The sequence below is a fragment of the Aegilops tauschii genome, chromosome 4, assembly GCF_002575655.3.
Source record: "Aegilops tauschii subsp. strangulata cultivar AL8/78 chromosome 4, Aet v6.0, whole genome shotgun sequence".
Taxonomy (NCBI): Eukaryota; Viridiplantae; Streptophyta; class Magnoliopsida; order Poales; family Poaceae; genus Aegilops; species Aegilops tauschii.
The window spans coordinates 512,729,464-512,749,395 of NC_053038.3; the positions used below are offsets into that span (position 1 = coordinate 512,729,464).

The 19,932-nt window shown below is 46.2% G+C and overlaps 1 protein-coding gene across 1 annotated transcript; it reads right to left on the minus strand.

Moving 5' to 3' along the window:
* Positions 1 to 8,031: 8,031 nt before the first annotated feature.
* Positions 8,032 to 13,279, minus strand: LOC141022045 (uncharacterized). Its single transcript, XM_073497924.1, has 2 exons — positions 12,786 to 13,279; positions 8,032 to 8,233 (listed from the first exon to the last, which is right to left on the minus strand). The coding sequence occupies exons 1-2, from the start codon at positions 13,277 to 13,279 to the stop codon at positions 8,032 to 8,034; spliced, it is 696 nt and encodes a 231-aa protein (XP_073354025.1).
* Positions 13,280 to 19,932: the final 6,653 nt, after the last annotated feature.

The window sequence follows — 19,932 nt, forward strand, 5'->3', positions numbered from 1 at the left end:
TACCCAATCCCTAGAACCGGAATTTACATATAAATCTAAAATCTAAATTTTTACCCCTAAAACAACCCCTTGCGCCTTGAGCCTTTGTTCTCCGGCAAATTAGTGAGACAACTCGCTCCCGGGTACCACAGTCCGGCAGCGCCCCGTGGACAAAGTAAATGTAAGTGCATCTACAATGCATCCCCAAAATGTACATTGCAAATTTTATCGGGCCGAGCCGGACGTGATCCACATACATGATGTGGGAGGGAGGCAACCAACGGTTATGGCAAGTTAATCCTCATTTGTTCTCTTGGGAGGAGACAGGGAAAAGGGGGACCATGCATGTGGTTGCTTTTGGTTGGATTTGTGTGTGATGTGCGGTTGAGAGGAGAGAGACGTGAGGGAGGAGAGAGAAAAAAAAGAGGATGACCATGTGATTACTTTTTATTGGTCGAGTTGATGTTTGAACTCTGGCTTAGCCCCCTCAAGTTGCTTCCTGTTAGAGGAAAAACCGATGTCCGGACACCACAATGCAAATATCTCTAGTAGCTTTGAGGATCTCCATTGCAGGTGCCCTAACCTCCCACCGTCCAACTTCCCCTCCCCCCCCCCCCCCCCCCACCCCCCAAAAAAAATCCCGTCGACCTTATGGAAATCATATCCCGGATGTCATCAGCGGTAAGGTGCCAATTTTCTTTTGTCCGTGCAATAGGTTGTGCGTGCGCAGCCACGAACGAAAATATTAAAGGAAGGTGGAACCTTTTTTATGAGTAAAAGCAAGGTGGAACTTAATTCCCGTGCACGTACGCATTTCTTGCATTTTCCATCAAAAATATATAAAATCCAACTAACATTACGTTCGGAAAATTGTGAAACTTGGCATGTTGTCTCATTATGGATGTATTACGTACGAGAAAAAGTGTTGTTACATAAAATGGCAAATGTATTACGTACTAGTTTTTCAAGTTAACAAGTTTACAGTGAACCGTTCTTTTCTTGTACATGGTAAACTAGCAGTAATTAAGATTAGATCATATAATAGATCTTTGTTCCTGTGAAATTTGAACTGACGTTACCACTTGACATGTCCTGATGGTTGGTTACACCCCATTTGAAAATCTAGGCTAGATGGTACACCCTTTTGTTCCTCCTACTAACACTACTTCCATACACCTAGTGCACTCATGTTCTCCTTGATTCAAACAATTTATTATACATGTGTTTTCTCTTTCAATGTGGTATTTTCCTTTATTTTCCATGTACCCATAACCATTTGAAAAACTAGTTGCTGACCCATTTTTGTACTTACTATTAACACTACTCCTAGTAACACTAGTTCCTTACACTTGTCCAGACTTGTTTTCATGATTAAAACAACGTATTGTTGCAACTATTGTATGGGTTATTAATATCAGCATTGTAAACATGTATGGAATGCAGACAAGAAAAAAGCAAACTCTTTGGGTGTGACTTGCTTCATAATGTGTACATAAATGAACCAAGATATGTGTGTAGTTGGTTTTCCCTTGAAGAGGAAAGGGTGATGCAGCAAAGTAGCGTAAGTATTTCCCTCAGTTTTTGAGAACCAAGGTATCAATCCAGTACGAGGCCGCGCACGAGTTCTTCGCACCTACGCAAACAAATAAATCCTCGCAACCAACGCAATAAAGGGGTTGTCAATCCCTTCACGGTCACTTACGAGAGTGAGATCTGATAGATATGATAAGATAATATTTTTGGTATTTTTATGATAAAGATGCAAAGTAAAGAAAGCAAAATAAAGACGACGCTAGAAATAACTTGTTGACATGAGATTAATATGATGGAAAATAGACCCGGGGGCGATAGGTTTCACTAGTGGCTTCTCTGAAGAGCATAAGTATTATGGTGGGTGAACAAATTACTGTTGAGCAATTGACAGAATTGAGCATAGTTATGAGAATATCTAGGTATGATCATGTATATAGGCATCACGTCCGAGACAAGTAGACCGACTCCTGCCTGCATCTACTACTATTACTCCACACATCGACCACTATCCAGCATGCATCTAGAGTATTAAGTTCATAAGAACAAAGTAACGCTTTAAGTAAGATGACATGATGTAGAGGGATAAACTCATGCAATATGATATAAACCCCATCTTGTTATCCTCGATGGCAACAATACAATACGTGCCTTGCTGCCCCTACTGTCACTAGGAAAGGACACCGCAAGATTGAACCCAAAGCTAAGCACTTCTCCCATTGCAAGAAAGATCAATCTAGTAGGCCAAACCAAACTGATAATTCGAAGAGACTTGCAAAGATAACCAATCATACATAAAAGAATTCAGAGCAGATTCAAATATTGTTCATAGATAAACTTGATCATAAACCCACAATTCATCGGTCTCAACAAACACACCGCAAAAGAAGATTACATCGAATAGATCTCCACAAGAGAGGGGGAGAACATTGTATTGAGATCCAAAAAGAGAGAAGAAGCCATCTAGCTAATAACTATGGACCCGAAGGTCTGAGGTAAAATACTCACACATCATCGGAGAGGCTATGGTGTTGATGTAGAAGCCCTCCGTGATTGATGCCCCCTCCGGGGGAGCTCCGAAAAAGGCCCCAAGATGGGATCTCACGGGTACAGAAGGTTGCGGCGGTGGAATTAGGTTTTTGGCTCCGTATCTGGTAGTTTGGGGGTACGTAGGTATATATAGGAGGAAGAAGTACGTCGGTGGAGCAACATGGGACCCACGAGGGTGGAGGGCGCGCCCAGGGGGGTAGGCGCGCCCCCCTACCTCGTGCCTTCCTAGTTGATGTCTTGACGTAGGGTCCAAGTCCTCTGGATCACGTTCGTTCCGAAAATCACGTTCCCGAAGGTTTCATTCCGTTTGATATTCCTTTTCTGCGAAACTCTGAAATAGGCAAAAAACAACAATTCTGGGTTGGGCCTCCGGTTAATAGGTCAGTCCCAAAAATAATATAGAAGTGTATAATAAAGCCCATTAATGTCCAAAGCAGAATATAATATAGCATGGAACAATAAAAAATTATAGATACGTTGGAGACGTATCAGTGGTCATTATTATTGAGTTCGGTATTCCCTTCAGGACAAGCGGGGTCTAAGCTTGGGGGAGTTGAAATGTCCATTTTACATCATGTTTTCCTACTATTATTTATATTTTCGAGCTATATTTTAATTTTAGATGAATTATAATGTATTTCTCTCTTAATTTGCAAGTTTCATCACAAGAGAAAGAGCTCGCCAGCAGCTGGAATTTTGACCTGAAATAAGGTACAACAGTGATAGCTATTCTCCGGAGCTCCAAGTTACCTAAAATTTTACAGCTCCGGGGATATATAAAAAATAATGGAAGAAGAATCACAACGAGGGGACCCACTAGTGAGCCACAAGCTCAAGTGGCGCGCCGACCCCCTGGGCCCGCTACTTGAGATTGTGGGCCCACCATCAGGCCTCCATCGCCCATGCTCTCCTATATGAAGCCATTGTGCAATAGAAATAATCAAGAGAAGACTTTCATGATGAAGTGTTGTCGTCTAGAGGCAGACCCCGAGCAGTAGCACTTTTGCTCTTTGACGAAGCGATTCCACCGAGGATACTTCCCTACGGGAGGGGGAAATTGAAGCCATCGACATCAACACCGATCCTCTCATCATGTTAGGATCAATCTTCATCAACATCTTCACCAGCACCATCTCATGTCCAAACCCCAGTTCATCTCTTGTATTCAATCTTTGTCTAAAACCTCAGATTGGTACATGTGGGTTGTGTTGGGGAACGTAGCATGCAATTTCAAAAAATTTCCTACAATCGCGCAAGATCTATCTAGGAGATGCATAGCAACGAGAGGGGGAGAGTGTGTCCACGTACCCTCGTAGACCGAAAGTGGAAGCGTTTGTTTAACGCGGTTGATGTAGTCAAACGTCTTCATGCTCCAACTGATCAAGTACCGAATGTACGGCACCTCCGAGATTAGCACACGTTCAGCTCGATGACGTCCCTCCAACTCTTGATCCAGCAAAGTGTCGAGGGAGAGTTTCGTCAGCACGACGGCGTGGTGACGGTTATGGTGATGTGGTCCGCACAGGGCTTCACCTAAGCACTACGACAAATATGACCGGAGGAGTAAACGGTGGAGGGGGCACCGCACACGGCTAAGAAACAATTGATGTGCTCTGGGGTGCCCCCCTGCCCCGTATATAAGGGAGGAGAGGGGAGGAGGCTGACCCTACGGGGCGCGCCAAGTGGGGGGTACCCACTAGGACTTCTAGTCCTAGTCGCCCCCTTCCTTCTTTCGGAGGGGGGAGGGGGGAAGAGAGGGAGAGGGAGAAGGAAAGGGGGCCGCGCCCCCTCCCCTTGTCCAATTCGGACTGCCCAAGTGGGGGGGCACCCCTTGTGGGCTGCCCTCTATCTCGCATATGGCCAATGTTGGCCAATTACTTTCCCCAGGGGGTTCCGGTAACCCCTCGGTATTTCGATAAATATCTGAAACACCCCGATACCATTCCGGTGTCCGAATACTATCATCCAATATATCAATCTTTACCTCTCGACCATTTCGAGACTCCTCGTCATGTCCGTGATCTCATCCGGGACCCCGAACAACCTTTGGTAACCAAAACACATAACTCATAATAAAAATCGTCATCGAACGTTAAGCGTGCAGACCCTACGGGTTCGAGAACAATGTAGACATGACCGAGACACATCTCTGATCAATAAACAACAGTGGAACCTGGATGCTCATATTGGTTCCTACATATTCTACGATGATTTTTATCGGACAAACCGCAATGACAACATACGTCATTCCCTTTGTCATCGGTATGTTACTTGCCCGAGATTCGATCGTCGTTATCCTCATACCTAGTTCAATCTCGTTAACGGCAAGTCTCTTTACTCGTTCCGTAATGGTTCATCCCACAACTAACTCATTAGTCACATTGCTTGCAAGGCTTATAGTGATGTGCATTACCAAGAGGGCCCAGAGATACCTCTCCGATACTCGGAGTGACAAATCCTAATCTCGATATATGCCAACCCAACAAACATCTTCGGAGACACCTGTAGAGCATCTTTATAATCACCCAGTTACGTTGTGACGTTTGATAGCACACAAGGTGTTCCTCCGATATTTGGGAGTTGCATAATCTCAACGTCAAAGGAATATGTATAAGTCACGAATAAAGCAATAGCAATAAAACTTAACGATCATTATGCTAAGCTAACGGATGGGTCTTGTCCATCACATCATTCTCTAATGATGTTATCTCGTTCATCAAATGACAACACATGTCTATGGTCAGGAAACTTAACCATCTTTGATTAACGAGCTAGTCAGGTAGAGGCATACTAGGGACACTTTGTTTTGTCTATGTATTCACACATGTATCAAGTTTCCGGTTAATAGAATTCTAGCATGAATAATAAACATTTATCATGATATAAGGAAATATAAATAACAACTTTATTATTGCCTCTACGGCATATTCCCTTCAGTCTTTGTGGCACCCCGGCTCAGAGCAACCGGTTTACCCGGCATTGCCAGCCCAGAGATCAAGTCTTCTGGCAATACACAACAACATGGTACAGAAACAACCGCTTTATTGATACTAGCTGAATACATAGGTCTGATATTATATCAAGATACGAGGCCAAGAGGCACACACGGTGCTGCTGGACTGTATGTACATTATTTAATGAACATGGCTTGGGCCACGATCACACGAACTACGTGGCAGCGGAAGAACGATGAAGTGGAATTCCATGGCACAGGGACACCAACATGGACATGGGCTAGACACGAGATGCGCTCCGATGCGAATCGACTTGCCTGAAAGCTGGCATAACACGACAGGTCAGTACATTGAATGTACTTGCAAGCTCACAACAAACATAAGCACGATGACAGACAATATCATGATAATTAATCAGGTTAAATCAATGCAAGAAATACTACAGATGCAATGCAGCCAAATAGTGCATCGAGTCACACGGACTCGCTTACCAGACGGTTAACTCGTAACCAAACGGTGACCATACCGGGGTCACACCTGAAACCAATTACTCATGAACACCTCGAGTGTTCAAGGTTGACCACGAAACAATGCATCACAACAATCACTTAGTTTGCAAGATTTAATATAAAAGTTGATCCATGGTGTGACTTACTCCCGAGTCTTGCCCATAACCGAGGACGCGGATATCGATAGATTAAAGACACTCTGCAGAGGTAGCGCACTTTACCCGCACTACGGAATACCTGGCCTCGCAATCCCATTCGGGTGGACCAAAATATTCTGACGAAACCCTCCCTTTGTCATGCACTCTCCCCGGCCACTCCGACCATCTCCCTCTCAGGGCTAGGTCTTGGGTGGTCCCGTGTCTACCAAAGACACCAACGGCCACCGTCATGGCAAAACGGTCCCAAACGGGGACAAGGTACCATAAAAACAAAAACGAGCACACAAGGTTATGTCTGCCTACCGGGCTAGGGTATGCACGCCCATAACCTTCCCTCGTGGGAGGCACCGGTGAGAGCCACAACAAAGGACCGAATCAAGACCTTCCCATTAGGTAAATGTGGTCGCACTGAATTTAAACCTGATTCAGTGGCACCATGATGTGATCAACATCATATTCAAGTTGAACTTAATCCAGTTTAACTTTGATAAAAACATGATATAATTTTTTTTCATGCAACTACTCGTCATGCAAAGCAAACAACTCTTATTCATGGATCAAACTTAACCACATAATCATCTTGCAATACTAAAGATCCAAACTTTCTGGTTATAACTCATTTTTATCATCAAGCAATATTTTCATTAGTTCTTTATGTAAATGAAAATGTCACTTAGTAAAAATACTACCATTAATTTCCATAGCAATATGCATAGTGCAAAATCTTACTCTACTTAACCAAACAAGTTCATGCATTCAACCAGTAGCTAAAACAAGCATATCTAACTGAATAAAGTAACTAGTAAATTACCAAAATTATTTATCAAATTTTAAATGCAAAAAAGAACTCATATTAAAATAGGAAATCATAGATACTGAAATAACACCATCCAAATACTGGTGTGGCGTGCCTTAGTGTAGAGGAGGATCACACTCCTCTTGGGTTGCTTCAAGACAAGCTTCTCCTTCTGAAAATAATTTAAAACCAAAAAAATAAATGTCAAAACACATTCTAAAAATCACCAGAAATTCTAGACAGCAAGGAAAAATCCACCCTTTGGTGTGCTGCTAGAGCTTTCTGTAACAAACACAATGCAAAAACAATCAATTCATTTGGACTTATGGTTTAGAAATGGTGGCTAGTCAAAGTTTAGTCAAATTTCTGAATTAAATTTGAATTAAACAGAAATCTGGGGGGTGACGTCGAAGGCGTAAAACGGGAGTGCGCCTCCACTCGTACCGCTTCGGGCGCGAGTGGTGAGGCTAACACTGGGCCCCGCTCGTCAGGAGAGAGAGGGGGGGGATCAAGATCAGAGCGGGGCGGCGCTTTGCCAGAGCTCACGCCGGCGACGAGGGGGTTTAGGGCTAGGCTAGAGGGCTAGGATTGAAGCGGGGCTCGAGGCGCACCTGCCGGTACCCGTGGCTTGGCGAGAGGTGGACGGAGTGGCTCGCGCTCGAGTTCGCAAGCTTCGATGGCGGACGGAGTTCGCCGGAGAGGTGGAAGAGGGCGGCTAGGGGCGGCTCCGAGGGCTTGGCGGCGTCCAGGCCACACCAATAGGCCATCAAGGCCCTACCCAAGCAGCTGCTTGAGCTCGAGAGGCCCTGGAGAGCAGCGGCTGGGCTGCGGGGATCGCCGGAGTCCTCGGGTCGGGGCGACGGCCAGAGGCCTGCCCGACCGAGCTGCGGTCGTTCTACGTGTTCGTGGGGTTGTAAGAAGTGTGGCTTGGCTCGAAAACGAGGAGGGGCATGCTATATATAGCCGGAGCAGGGGGGACGTGTCACCGCCGGATCGCTCTGGACATGCGGCGAACGTCGACAAGAAGCTCCAACGCGAGGGGGCAAGGCTCAGCGTCAACGCAGGAACTTGCCCACCCTCGCGGACGCGCACAGGAGGCGGTTGGGGATGAGGACAAGCGCACGCGCGCACTGTGGCATTTTGGACGCGACGCGCCCGTGCTTGCTGCCCGCGGCTCCGGTGTCGGCGAGCGCCAGGGAGCGGTCAAGGGTGATGGGATCGAGGCGTGTGGCGCTGTGCGGCAGTCGGCGGCAAGCGCTGGAATGAGCACGCGTGAAACAGAGGGCAAGGCGACAGCCAGAGCGCGTCAAGACGCTGCAAAGCGTCGTGTCCTCGCGCGGTCACCAAGCTGGCATGGTCAAAACGACGCCCAGGATCGGCCAAACCTTGTCTACGCGCTCGACCGTGCAGTGTTACGTCTAGGGGAGGTGATGGCACATACCCAGGTCGATCAGATTGGACTCAACTAAGCTGGCAAGTTTCTGACCAGAAACTTGGTCGCCAAGTTTGGCCACCTTCTAGAATGCCATTAGGGCTGATCTCCTGGCGTTTAGGGTTTCTTAGGAAGGTGTTTAAGCTCAAGAAAGCTCAAGGCCAAAAGCTCAGGGAAAAATGCACTTGCTGTACAAAGTGCATTTCTGGACCAGAAGTGAAAAGATTTTCTACAGCAAACATATTACAAAGAGTGATGCAATATTTTTGCATGGGAAGGTGGGCCAGGGTTCTAAGAATATTCATGATTTATCTCAGATTTTTCTGAGCAAGAAAAATTGAGGTTGCTTTGGAGCACAAGTTTCTGAAGTGAGTTTCAGAGAGGAAAATGAATATTTTTCTTTTAGGAAAAATATTCATTTGATTATTTTGGGAATTTGTTGGAAGAATAAGGTAGATAGGTCACTTGGGTGAAAGTCAAGGATATGCCCAAGTGACAAGTCCGGAAAAAGAGAGAAGGCATGTCCGGAAAAAGAGAGAAGGCAAAATCCAGGCTGTCACAAACCTCCCCCACTTAAGATGAATCTCATCCTCGAGATTCGATTGCTTGGGAAAACCATTGTGGGTATGCAGTCCTTAAAAATTCCTCTCTTTCTCGGGATGCTTCTTCTTCGGTGTGATGCTCCCACTGAACCTTGTAAAACCTTATTTCCTTGCTGCGAGTGACCCTTTCTGTCTGATCCAATATTCTGATTGGCTTTTCCTCATAAGTCAAATCCTTAGCCAATTCTATCTCTACCATATCAGTCCTTTTCTCCGGTGGCGAGATACATCTTCTTAGCTATGAGATGTGAAACACGTTGTGTACTTCTGACAGTTCTGGTGGCAATTCCAACTGGTATGCAACTGTTCCGACTCTAGCCATGACGGGGAATGGACCGATATATCTCGGTGCCAAATTTCCTCGGGTCTGAAACCTCTTGACTCCTTTCATAGGGGTGACTCGGAGATATACGTGCTCTCCGGGTTCGAAGCTGATCTGACGATGTTTGGCATCATAGTAGCTGTTCTGTAGGGATTTGGCCATTTGCAGTCTGTCCCAGATTTCCTTGACTTGCTTCTCTGCTTCGAGCATTAAATCAGTCCCGAAAATGCGGCTGTCTCCGGTTTGAGACCAATTCAATGGAGTGCGGCATTTCCGGCCATACAGGGCTTCATAGGGTGACATCTTTAAGCTGGCCTGGAAACTGTTGTTGTAGGAAAACTCGGCGTAGGGCAGACAGTCTTCCCACTTGGTTCCTTGGGCCAATGTACATGCCCAGAGCATATCCTCGAGTATTTGATTCACTCGCTCAGTCTGTCCATCTGTCTGAGGATGATAGGCCGTGTTGTACTTCAGAGCGGTCCCCAAAGCTTGATGTAGTCGGGACCAAAATGCGGAGGTGAATAGAGATCCCCTTTCGGAGGTGATAGTCTTGGGTACTCCATGCAGACTGACGATTCTTGATACATACAGCTGTGCGAGTTGATTTGCACGGTATGTAGTCCGAATAGGCGGGAAGTGTGCCACCTTAGTTAGGGTGTCCACTATGACACATATCGCGTCATTTCCTCGATGAGACCTTAGTAATCCAGTGATGAAATCCATGCAAATATCATCCCATTTCCATTGGGATACCCGTAGAGGCTGGAGGAGTCCGGCGGGTTTTTGGTGTTCCGCCTTTACCTTATTGCATACGTCGCAACAGGCCAAAAAGTATGCGATGTCTTTCTTCGTTCCATCCCACCAAAATACCTGACGAAGGTCCTCATACATTTTGGTACCACCGGGGTGAATTGAATATGGTGCTTCATGCGCTTCTGCCAATATTTTCTTCTTCAGACTCTCTTGGTTGGGTACCCAAAGTCTTCCTCGGAACCTTAGCGAACCTTGCTGATCCATAGAGAAATCTGGTGCATTCCCTTGGTGCATCTTCTGAACATATATTTGTAGCACCTTGTCATCCGCCTGAGCACTGCAGATTTCTCCTTCGAGAGTAGGGGCAACTTCGAATATATTGGTAAGACGGGCGTCGGTGATCACCAAATTTAGCTGCATGATTTCTTCATAAAGCTCCGGAGGTAAGGAATCCATTAGTGCATTAAGGTTGGCTGGTTTGCGGCTGAAAGCGTCAGCCACCACATTAGCTTTGCCCGGGTGATAATTTATTCCGAGGTCGTAGTCCTTAACCAACTCGAGCCATCTTCGCTATCGAAGGTTCAAGTCGGGCTAAGTGAAAATATACTTGAGACTCTTATGGTCGGTGAATATTTGGCACTTCTTCCCAATCAGATAATGTCTCCAGATTTTCAAAGCGTGCACCACCGCGGCCGATTCCAAATCATGAGTAGGATAGTTTCCTTCATGTTGCCGCAGTTGGCGAGATGCATAGGCCACCACTTTGCCATCCTGCATGAGTACACACCCTAGTCATTTTCTGGATGCGTCGCAGTAGACATCAAAACTGCGGTAGATGTCTGGAAGAGTTAATACGGGTGCCGATGTTAGCCTGGTTTTTAACTCATTGAAGATCCGTTCGCAGTCCTCATTCCATATGAATTTCTTATCCTTCTTGAGAAGCTCGGTCATTGGCTTGGCGATCTTGGAAAATCCTTTGATAAAACGATGATAATATCCAGCTAGTCCAAGGAAACTCTGGATTTCTGAGACTGTGGTGGTTGCGGACCAATCAAGTACATCCTTTACCTTGCTTGGGTCCACCGAGATTCCTTCTGCAGAGAGGATATGCCTGAGGAATCCCACTTGCTGGAGCCAAAACTCACATTTGCTGAATTTGGCATAAAGTTGATTATCGCGAAGCCTTTGCAGAACTGCTCGAAGATGCTCCTTATGTTCGTCCTTGCTCTTGGAGTAAATGAGGATGTCATCGATGAACACCACCACAAATTTGTCCAAGAAATCCATAAACACCTTGTTCATCATATGCATAAAGAATGCAGGAGCGTTGGTGAGGCCAAAGGACATAACGGTGTATTCATAAAGACCGTACCGAGTGGTGAACGCGGTCTTAGGAACATCCTCCTTCTTTATCTTGAGTTGATGATATCCCATCCTCAAATCAATCTTTGAGAATACTTTGGCCCCACTGAGTTGATCAAACAGATCATCAATCCTCGGCAGTGGATACTTGTTTTTAATGGTGATGTCATTTAGCTGTCTGTAGTCTACGCACAATCGTAGAGTGCCATCCATTTTGTCCACAAAGATTGCGGGTGATCCCCATGGTGATGAGCATGGACGAATGTATCCTTTCTGCAGCATCTCATCCATTTGTTTCTTCAATTCCACCAATTCTGAGGAAGGCATCTGATAATATTTCTTATGTATCGGAGTGGTTCCAGGCACCAGGTCAATTGCGAACTCCAATTCTCGGTCTGGTGGCATGCCGGGCAATTCTTCAGAAAATACATCTCGATACTCACTGACCACTGGGATTAATTCCACCTCTTCTGCCACGGCTGCGAAAACCATATCTTTCGTGGGGATGCGTTTGCGGGCATAGAAACTGGTAGTGCGACCTTCCATATTTTTCAGGGTAACTTCTCTGGTCACACAACTGATGCAGACTTGGTATTGGGTTAACCAATTCATGCCCAGAATGACATCCAATTTGTTGGAATCGATGATTATCAACGATGTTGGAAACTTGACGCCCTTGATGTCAATGTCCAAATTTCGGCAGACGAGATTGCTTCTGAGTAGGGATCCCGGGGATTGAACCAGCATGTGTTTTCCCAAAATCGAGCAAGGAAAATTGTTTTGCGAAGAAAAACTCCGCGAAATAAAAGAGTGGGAAGCCACAGAGTCAAGTAAAATTATGGCAGGTATGTCATTAACAAGAAACATACCAATGACGACTTCCGGGTCCTCTTGGGCTTCGTCTGCGGAGATGTGATGAATTTTCCCTTGGATCACATCTGGGGCAGGATACGGCTCCATGTAGTTGACTTGCGGCTGAAATGGGGCTACGTGCTTGGCGTTCTTGGGACACTGGTGGGCGTAGTGTCCGGTTTGGCCACAGCTGAAACACGAATTGTTGCGTTGACAATCGTCGCGCACCAGGCTGGTCACGACATTCTTGACTTGTGTAGTAGTCTTGTTGACATTCTGCTGCCAATTGGGTTTGTACTCCACCTGAGTCTGTTGCCAAGTGCGAGCCTTTTGCACTGGTTGCATATCCTTCTTTGGCTCGAATTTGCGCTTGTGGTCATTAACAACTGGTTTGTTGTCGTGCAGGAGCTTGTGTTCCTTTTTGCGATGAGGGCCTTGTTCACTAGAGTCAGGAAGTCTGGGAAATCAAACATGCCGAGAGTGCACCTGAGATGCTGATTCAGGCCTCCAAGAAAACGATCAATCTTCCACTCTTCTGTGGCCACATCGTGGAGAGAATAGCGGGCCAGATGGTTGAATTTATTCAGGTACTCGTTGACGGTCATGATGCCTTGAGTGAGAGCGAGAAATTCGTGTTGCTTGATATTCATGACTCTGATGGGAATATGATACTTGCGGAAATGCTCCTTGAATTTGGCCCAAGTAATTTCGTCGTCTGCAGGCCATATTGTTTTGGCATTATCCCACCATATAGCGGCAGCTCCTTCGAGATAATGCATTGCGAAAGGAACCTTGTATCCTTCTTCAGTGCGAGCAATCTCCAGTTTCCTTTCAATGGTCCTTAGCCAGTCGTCAGCGTCCAAAGGATCAGTAGTGTGGCTGAAACTGGGAGGCTTGGTTTGCTGAAAATTTGACAGCTTGGAGTGATGGCCATTCTGGTTTCCATTCTGCCCAACCATAACTTGTACACTCTTCAGCATTTCAAGCAGATCGTTGCTCCTTCTTTCTTCAAACAGTCGCAGGATTTGCTCGGTGGACGGCGGTTGTGGCGGTGGAGGCGGAGGTGGCTGGTATGGCTCAGGGGAATGTCCCGCCTGTCTTGCGGAGCGATGGACAGGGACATCCTCACCAGCTTGACTGCTGCTGCCTGCACGCATCATCCTATTTTTCTTTTTTCCCAATACATAGCAACCATGATGAGAAAATTCCAAAATGGGGGAAAAAGCCAATGACAAATCCCGGAAGAAAACAACGAATGAAAACCAAGTCGAATAAAAGATCCAACATAATGCGATTATACATAGTCCAACATGAAAGTAAACATCACAACAGGTCTACTACCCTCGTACATGAAACTACGCATCATGACAAGTGCGATTACAGCCATACATCATGCTCATGACTACAGCGATACACTAACGATCTACTACTCGGATGGTGCAGCTGCAGGCTCGTCTCCTGAACCGGACCCAGATCCTGAACTGATAGTAGAGACCTCCGGGGGAAGAGAGATACGCTAGCGCTGCCTCGAGGGCTCTCCCTCAGGAGCAGGTGGGGGATGGGATCTAAGCATAGGAGGGGCAGGAGTAGCGACAAGAGAAGACCATGCAGCAGGAGCGCTGCGAGGGTTTACCGTCAGAGGGTTAACGGTACCCTGCGAGGTCGTCGGAGGAATAGAGGTGGGAGGAGCGGGAGCAGAAGTATAGATGACAGCTGGAAGAGGGTTCCTTATACGACCAGCTGCAAGAGCGGCGCGAGCGCGTGAAAGCTCTCGAGCTAACTCGTAGTTAAGGAGATAACTAGCGGTGATGTAGCGTGCAAGGTGGCTAGTGGGACGATCGCACACCGGATTAATCAAGGGAAAGCAGATACTCCCATTCTCGTGCAGAGATGGGTAGTAGAAAAGACCAGGGTGGGTGTGCATGCGAACCTCATTGTAGCGCAAGTCTACAAGAGCCTCGATAGCAGCAAACTGAACCGCCTGAGATGCCGTGGAAGCAAGACCACCCTTAGACGAACGAGTGTAAGCGCCGGATGGGGAACTGTGGTGTAGAGTGACCTCAGCATAATACTCATACAATGCACTGGCCAGATGCTCACGATACACCCAATACTCCGGATCAGCGCCCTCTGGGTAGAGTCGTCGCCACACGTTCTGGAGCAGGTGCGGCGATGTGCACGGAGCTGGCTCAGGATGGTACAAGATCGGTATTGGTGCCATCTAGACTCACAAACCATACGGTTCGCCATAACAACAAATAAACATGCATGCAATGCAACAACCAATTTTTATGACTACCGACACTCAAACGAAACTATCTACCGTTTTACTAACGCACTGCCGGTCTAGCGTGTCCTACAATCAGCGTGGCTCTGATACCAAGTGTTGTGGCACCCCGGCTCAGAGCAACCGGTTTGCCCTGCATTGCCAGCCCAGAGATCGAGTCTTCTGGCAATACACAACAACATGGTATAGAAACAACCGCTTTATTGATACTAGTGGAATACATAGGTCTGATATTACATCGAGATACGATGCCAAGCGGCACACACGGTGCTACTGGACAGTATGTACATTATTTAATGCAAATGGCTGGGGCCTCGATCACATGAACTACGTGGCAGCGCAAGAACGACGAAGTGGAATTCAATAGCACAGGGACACCGACGTGGACACGGCCTAGACACGAGATGCGCTCCGATGCGAATCGACTTGCCTGAAAGCTGGCATAACACGCCAGGTCAGTACATTGAATGCACTTGCAAGATCACAACAAACATAAGCACGATGACAGACAATATCATGATAATTGATCAGGTTAAATCAATGCAAGAAATACTACAGATGCAATGCAGCCAAACAGTGCACCGAGTCACACGGACTCGCTTACCAGACGGTTAACTCGTAACCAAATGGTGACCATACCGGGGTCACACCTGAAACCATTACTCATAAACACCTCGAGTGTTCAAGGTTCACCACGAAACAATGCATCGCAACAATCACTTAGCTTGCAAGATTTAATATAAAAGTTGATCCATGGTGTGACTTACTCCCGAGTCTTGCCCATAACCGAGGACGCGGCTATCGATAGATTAAATACACTCTACAGAGGTAGCACACTTTACACACACTACGGAATACCAGGCCACGCAATCCCATTCGGGTGGACCAAAATATTCCGACGAAACCCTCCCTTTGTCATGCACTCTCCACAGCCAATCCGACCATCTCCCTCTCAGGGCTAGGTCTTGGGTGGCCCCGTGTCTACCAAAGACACCAACGGCCACCGTCTGGCAAAACGGTCCCAAATGGGGACAAGGTACCATAAAAACAAAAACGAGCACACAAGGTTATGTCTGCCTACCGGGCCAGGGTATGCACGCCCATAACCTTCCCTCGCGGGAGGCACTGGTGAGAGCCACAACAAAGGACCGAATCAAGACCTTCCCATTAGGTAAATGTGGTCGCACTGAATTAAAACCCGATTCATTGGCACCATGATGTGATCAACATCATATTCAAGTTGAACTTAATCCAGTTTAACTTTGATAAAAACATGATATAATTTTTTTTCAAGCAACGACTCATCATGCAAAGCAAACAACTCTTATTCATGGATCAAACTTAACCACATAATCATCTTGCAATACTAAAGATCCAAACTTTCTGGTTATAACTCATTTTTATCATCAAGAAATATTTTCATTAGTTCTTTATTTAAATGAAAATGTCACTTAGTAAAAATACTACCATTAATTTCCATAGCAATATGCATAGTGCAAAATCTTACTCTACTTAACCAAACAAGTTCATGCATTCAACCAGTAGCTAAAACAAGCATATCTAACAGAATAAAGTAACTAGTAAATTACCAAAATTATTTATCAAACTTTTAAATGCAAAAAAGAACTCATATTCAAATAGGAAATCATAGATATTGAAATAACACTATCCAAATGCTGGTGTGGCTTGCCTTAGTGTAGAGGAGGATCACACTCCTCTTGGGTTGCTTCAAGACAAGCTTCTCCTTCTGAAAATAATTTAAAACCACAAAAATAAATGTCAAAACACATTCTACAAATCACAAGAAATTCTAGACAACAAGGAAAAATCCACCCTTTGGTGTGCTGCTAGAGCTTTCTGTAAGAAAGACAATGCAAAAAAGAATCAATTCATTTGGACTTATGGTTTAGAAATGGTGGCTGGTCAATGTTTAGTAAAATTTCTGAATTAAATTAAGATTAAACAGAAATCTGGGGGGTGACGTCGAAGGCGTAAAATGGGAGTGCGCCTCCACTCGTACTGCTTCGGGCGCGAGTGGTGAGGCTGACACTGGGCCCCGCCCGTCAGGAGAGAGAGGGGGATCGAGATCAGAGGGGGGCGGCGCTTCGCCGGAGCTCACGCCGGCGACGAGGGGGTTTGGCGCTAGGCTACAGGGCTAGGATTGAAGCGGGGCTCGAGGCGCACCTGCCCGTACTCGTGGCTTGGCAAGAGGTGGACAGAGTGGCTCGCGCTCGAGCTCGCAAGCTTCGGTGGCGGACGGAGTTCGCCGGAGAGGTTGAAGACGGCGGCTAGGGGCGGCTCCGAGGGCTTGCGGCGTCCAGGCAGCACCAACAGACCACCAAGGCCCTACCCAAGCAGCTGCTTGAGCTCGAGAGGCCCTGGAGAGCAGTGGCTGGCCTGCCAGGATCGCCGGAGTCCTCGGGTTGGGGCGACGGCCAGAGGCCTGCCCGACCGAGTTGCGGTTGTTCTACATGTTCGTGGGGTTGTGAGGAGTGTGGCTTGGCTCAAAAACGAGGAGGGGCATGCTATATATAGCCGGAGCAGAGGGGGGGAACGTGTCGCCACCGGATCGCTCTGGACACGCGGCGAACGTCGACGAGAAGCTCCAACGCGAGGGGGCAAGGCTCAGCGGCGGCGTATCCGGCGTCGGCGAGCGCCAGGGAGCGGTCAAGGGTGATGGGTCGAGGCATGCGGCGCGGTGCCGCAGTCGGCGGTGAGCGCTGGAACGAGCATGCGCGAAACAGAGGGCAAGGCGACAGCCAGAGCGCGTCCAGACGCTGCCAAGCGCCATGTCCTCGCGCGGTCACCAAGTTGGCATGGTCAAAACGACGCCCAGGAGCGGCCAAACCTTATCTACACGCTTGACCGTGCAGTGTTACGTCTAGGGGAGGTGATGGCTCATACCCAGGCTGACCAGATTGGATTCAACTAAGCTGGCAAGTTTCTGACCAGAAACTTGGTCGCCAAGTTTGGCCACCTTCTAGAAGGCCATTAGGGCTGATCTCCTGGGGTTTAGGGTTTCTTAGGAAGGTGTTTAAGCTCAAGAAAGCTCAAGGCCAAAAGCTCAGGGAAAAATGCACTTGCTATACAAAGTGCATTTCTGGACCAGAAGTGAAAAGATTTTCTACAGCAAAAATATTACAAAGAGTGATGCAAGTTTTTTCCATGGGAAGGTGGGCCAGGGTTCTAAGAATATTCATGATTTATCTCAGATTTTTCTGAGCAAGAAAAATTGAGGTTGCTTTGGAGCACAAGTTTTTGAAGTGAGATTCAGAGAGGAAAATGAATATTTTTCTTTTAGGAAAAATATTCATTTGATTATTTTGGGAATTTGTTGGAAGAATAAGGTAGATAGGTCACTTGGGTGAAAGTCAAGGATATGCCCAAGTGACAAATCCATTTGAAAATGATTCAAAACCCAAATCAAATCAGGGCAAAAACCACGGTGAAAACCAAGTCCGGAAAAAGAGACAAGGCAAGTCCGGAAAAAGAGAGAAGGAAAAATCCAGGCTGTCACAAACCTCCCCCACTTAAGATGAATCTCGTCCTCGAGATTTGATTGCTTGGGAAAACTATTGTGGGTATGCAGTCCTTAAAAATTCCTCTCTTTCCCAGGTCACAGTCTCCCACTTGCACTAGAGTCAATAATCTAGATTAAATTGTAATGATTCTAACACCCATGGAGTCTTGGTGCTGATCATGTTTTGCTCATGGAAGAGGCTTTGTCAACGGGTCTGCAACATTCAGATCCATATGTATTTTGCAAATCTATATGTCTCCCTCCTTGACTTGATCGCGGATGGAGTTGAAGCGTCTCTTGATGTGTTTCGTTCTCTTGTGAAATCTGGATTCCTTTGCTAAGGCAAGTGCTCCAGTATTGTCACAAAATATTTTCATTGGACCCGATGCACTACGTATTACACCTAGATCGGATATGAACTCCTTCATCCAGACTCCTTCATTTGCTGCTTTGGAAGCAGCTATGTACTCTGCTACACACGTAGATCCCGCCACGACGCTTTGCTTGGAACTACACCAACTGACAGCTCCACCATTCAATATAAATACGTATCCGGTTTGGGACTTAGAGTCATCCGGATCAGTGTCAAAGCTAGCATCAACGTAACCATTTATGACGAGCTCTTTGTCACCTCCATAAACAAGAAACATATCCATAGTCCTTTTTAGGTATTTTAGGATGTTCTTGACCGCTGTCCAGTGATCCACTCCTGGATTACTTTCGTACCTCCTTGCTAAACTTATAGCAAGGCACACATCAGGTCTGGTACACAACATTGCATACATGATAGAACCTATGGCTGAGGCATAGGGAATGAATTTCATTTTCTCTCTATCTTCTGCAGTGGTCGGGCATTGAGTCTGACTCAACTTCACACTTTGTAACATAGGCAAGAACCCTTTCTTTGACTGATCCATTTTGAACTTCTTCAAAACTTTATCAAGGTATGTGCTTTGTGAAAGTCCACTTAAGCGTCTTGATCTATCTCTATAGATCTTGATGCCCAATATATAAGCAGCTTCACCGAGGTCTTTCATTGAAAAAATCTTATTCAAGTATCCTTTTATGCTATCCAGAAATTCTTTATTATTTCCAATCAACAATATGTCATCCACATATAATATTAGAAATGCTACAGAGCTCCCACTCACTTTATTGTAAATACAGGCTTCTCCAAAAGTCTGTATAAAACCATATGCTTTGATCACACTATCAAAGCATATATTCCAACTCCAAGAGGCTTGCACCAGTCCATAAATGGATCGCTAGAGCTTGCACACTTTGCTAGCACCTTTAGGATCAGCAAAACCTTCCGGTTGCATCATATACAACTCTTCTTTAAGAAATCCATTAAGGAATGCAGTTTTGACATCCATTTGCCAAATTTCATAATCATAAAATGCGGAAATTGCTAACATGATTCGGACAGACTTAAGCATCGCTACGGGTGAGAAGGTCTCATCGGAGTCAACTCCTTGTCGAAAAAATTTCGCAACAAGTTGATCTTTGTAGACAGTAGCATTACCGCCAGTGTTAGTCTTCTTCTAGAAGATCCATTTATTTTCTATGGCTTGCCGATCATTAGGCAAGTCAACCAAAGTCCATACTTTGTTCTCATACATGGATCCCATCTCAGATTTCATGGCCTCAAGCCATTTCGCAGAATCTGGGCTCATCATCGCTTCCTCATAGTTTGTAGGTTCGTCATGGTCTAGTAACATGACTTCCAGAACATGATTCCCATACCACCCTGATGCGGAACGTACACTGGTTGACCTATGAGATTCGGTAGTAACTTGATCTGAAGTTTCACGATCATCATCATT

What these genes read in the sequence shown, in the direction of transcription:
- LOC141022045 (XM_073497924.1), bottom strand. Translation starts at nt 13,279, where the DNA reads ATGCTGAAGAGTGTACAAGTTATGGTTGGGCAGAATGGAAACCAGAAT. An exon ending in GGCCTGAATCAGCATCTCAG is followed by an intron (nt 8,234 to 12,785) that starts GTGCACTCTCGG and finishes TGCTCATTCCAG; the next exon opens with CGCTTGCCGCCGACTGCCGC.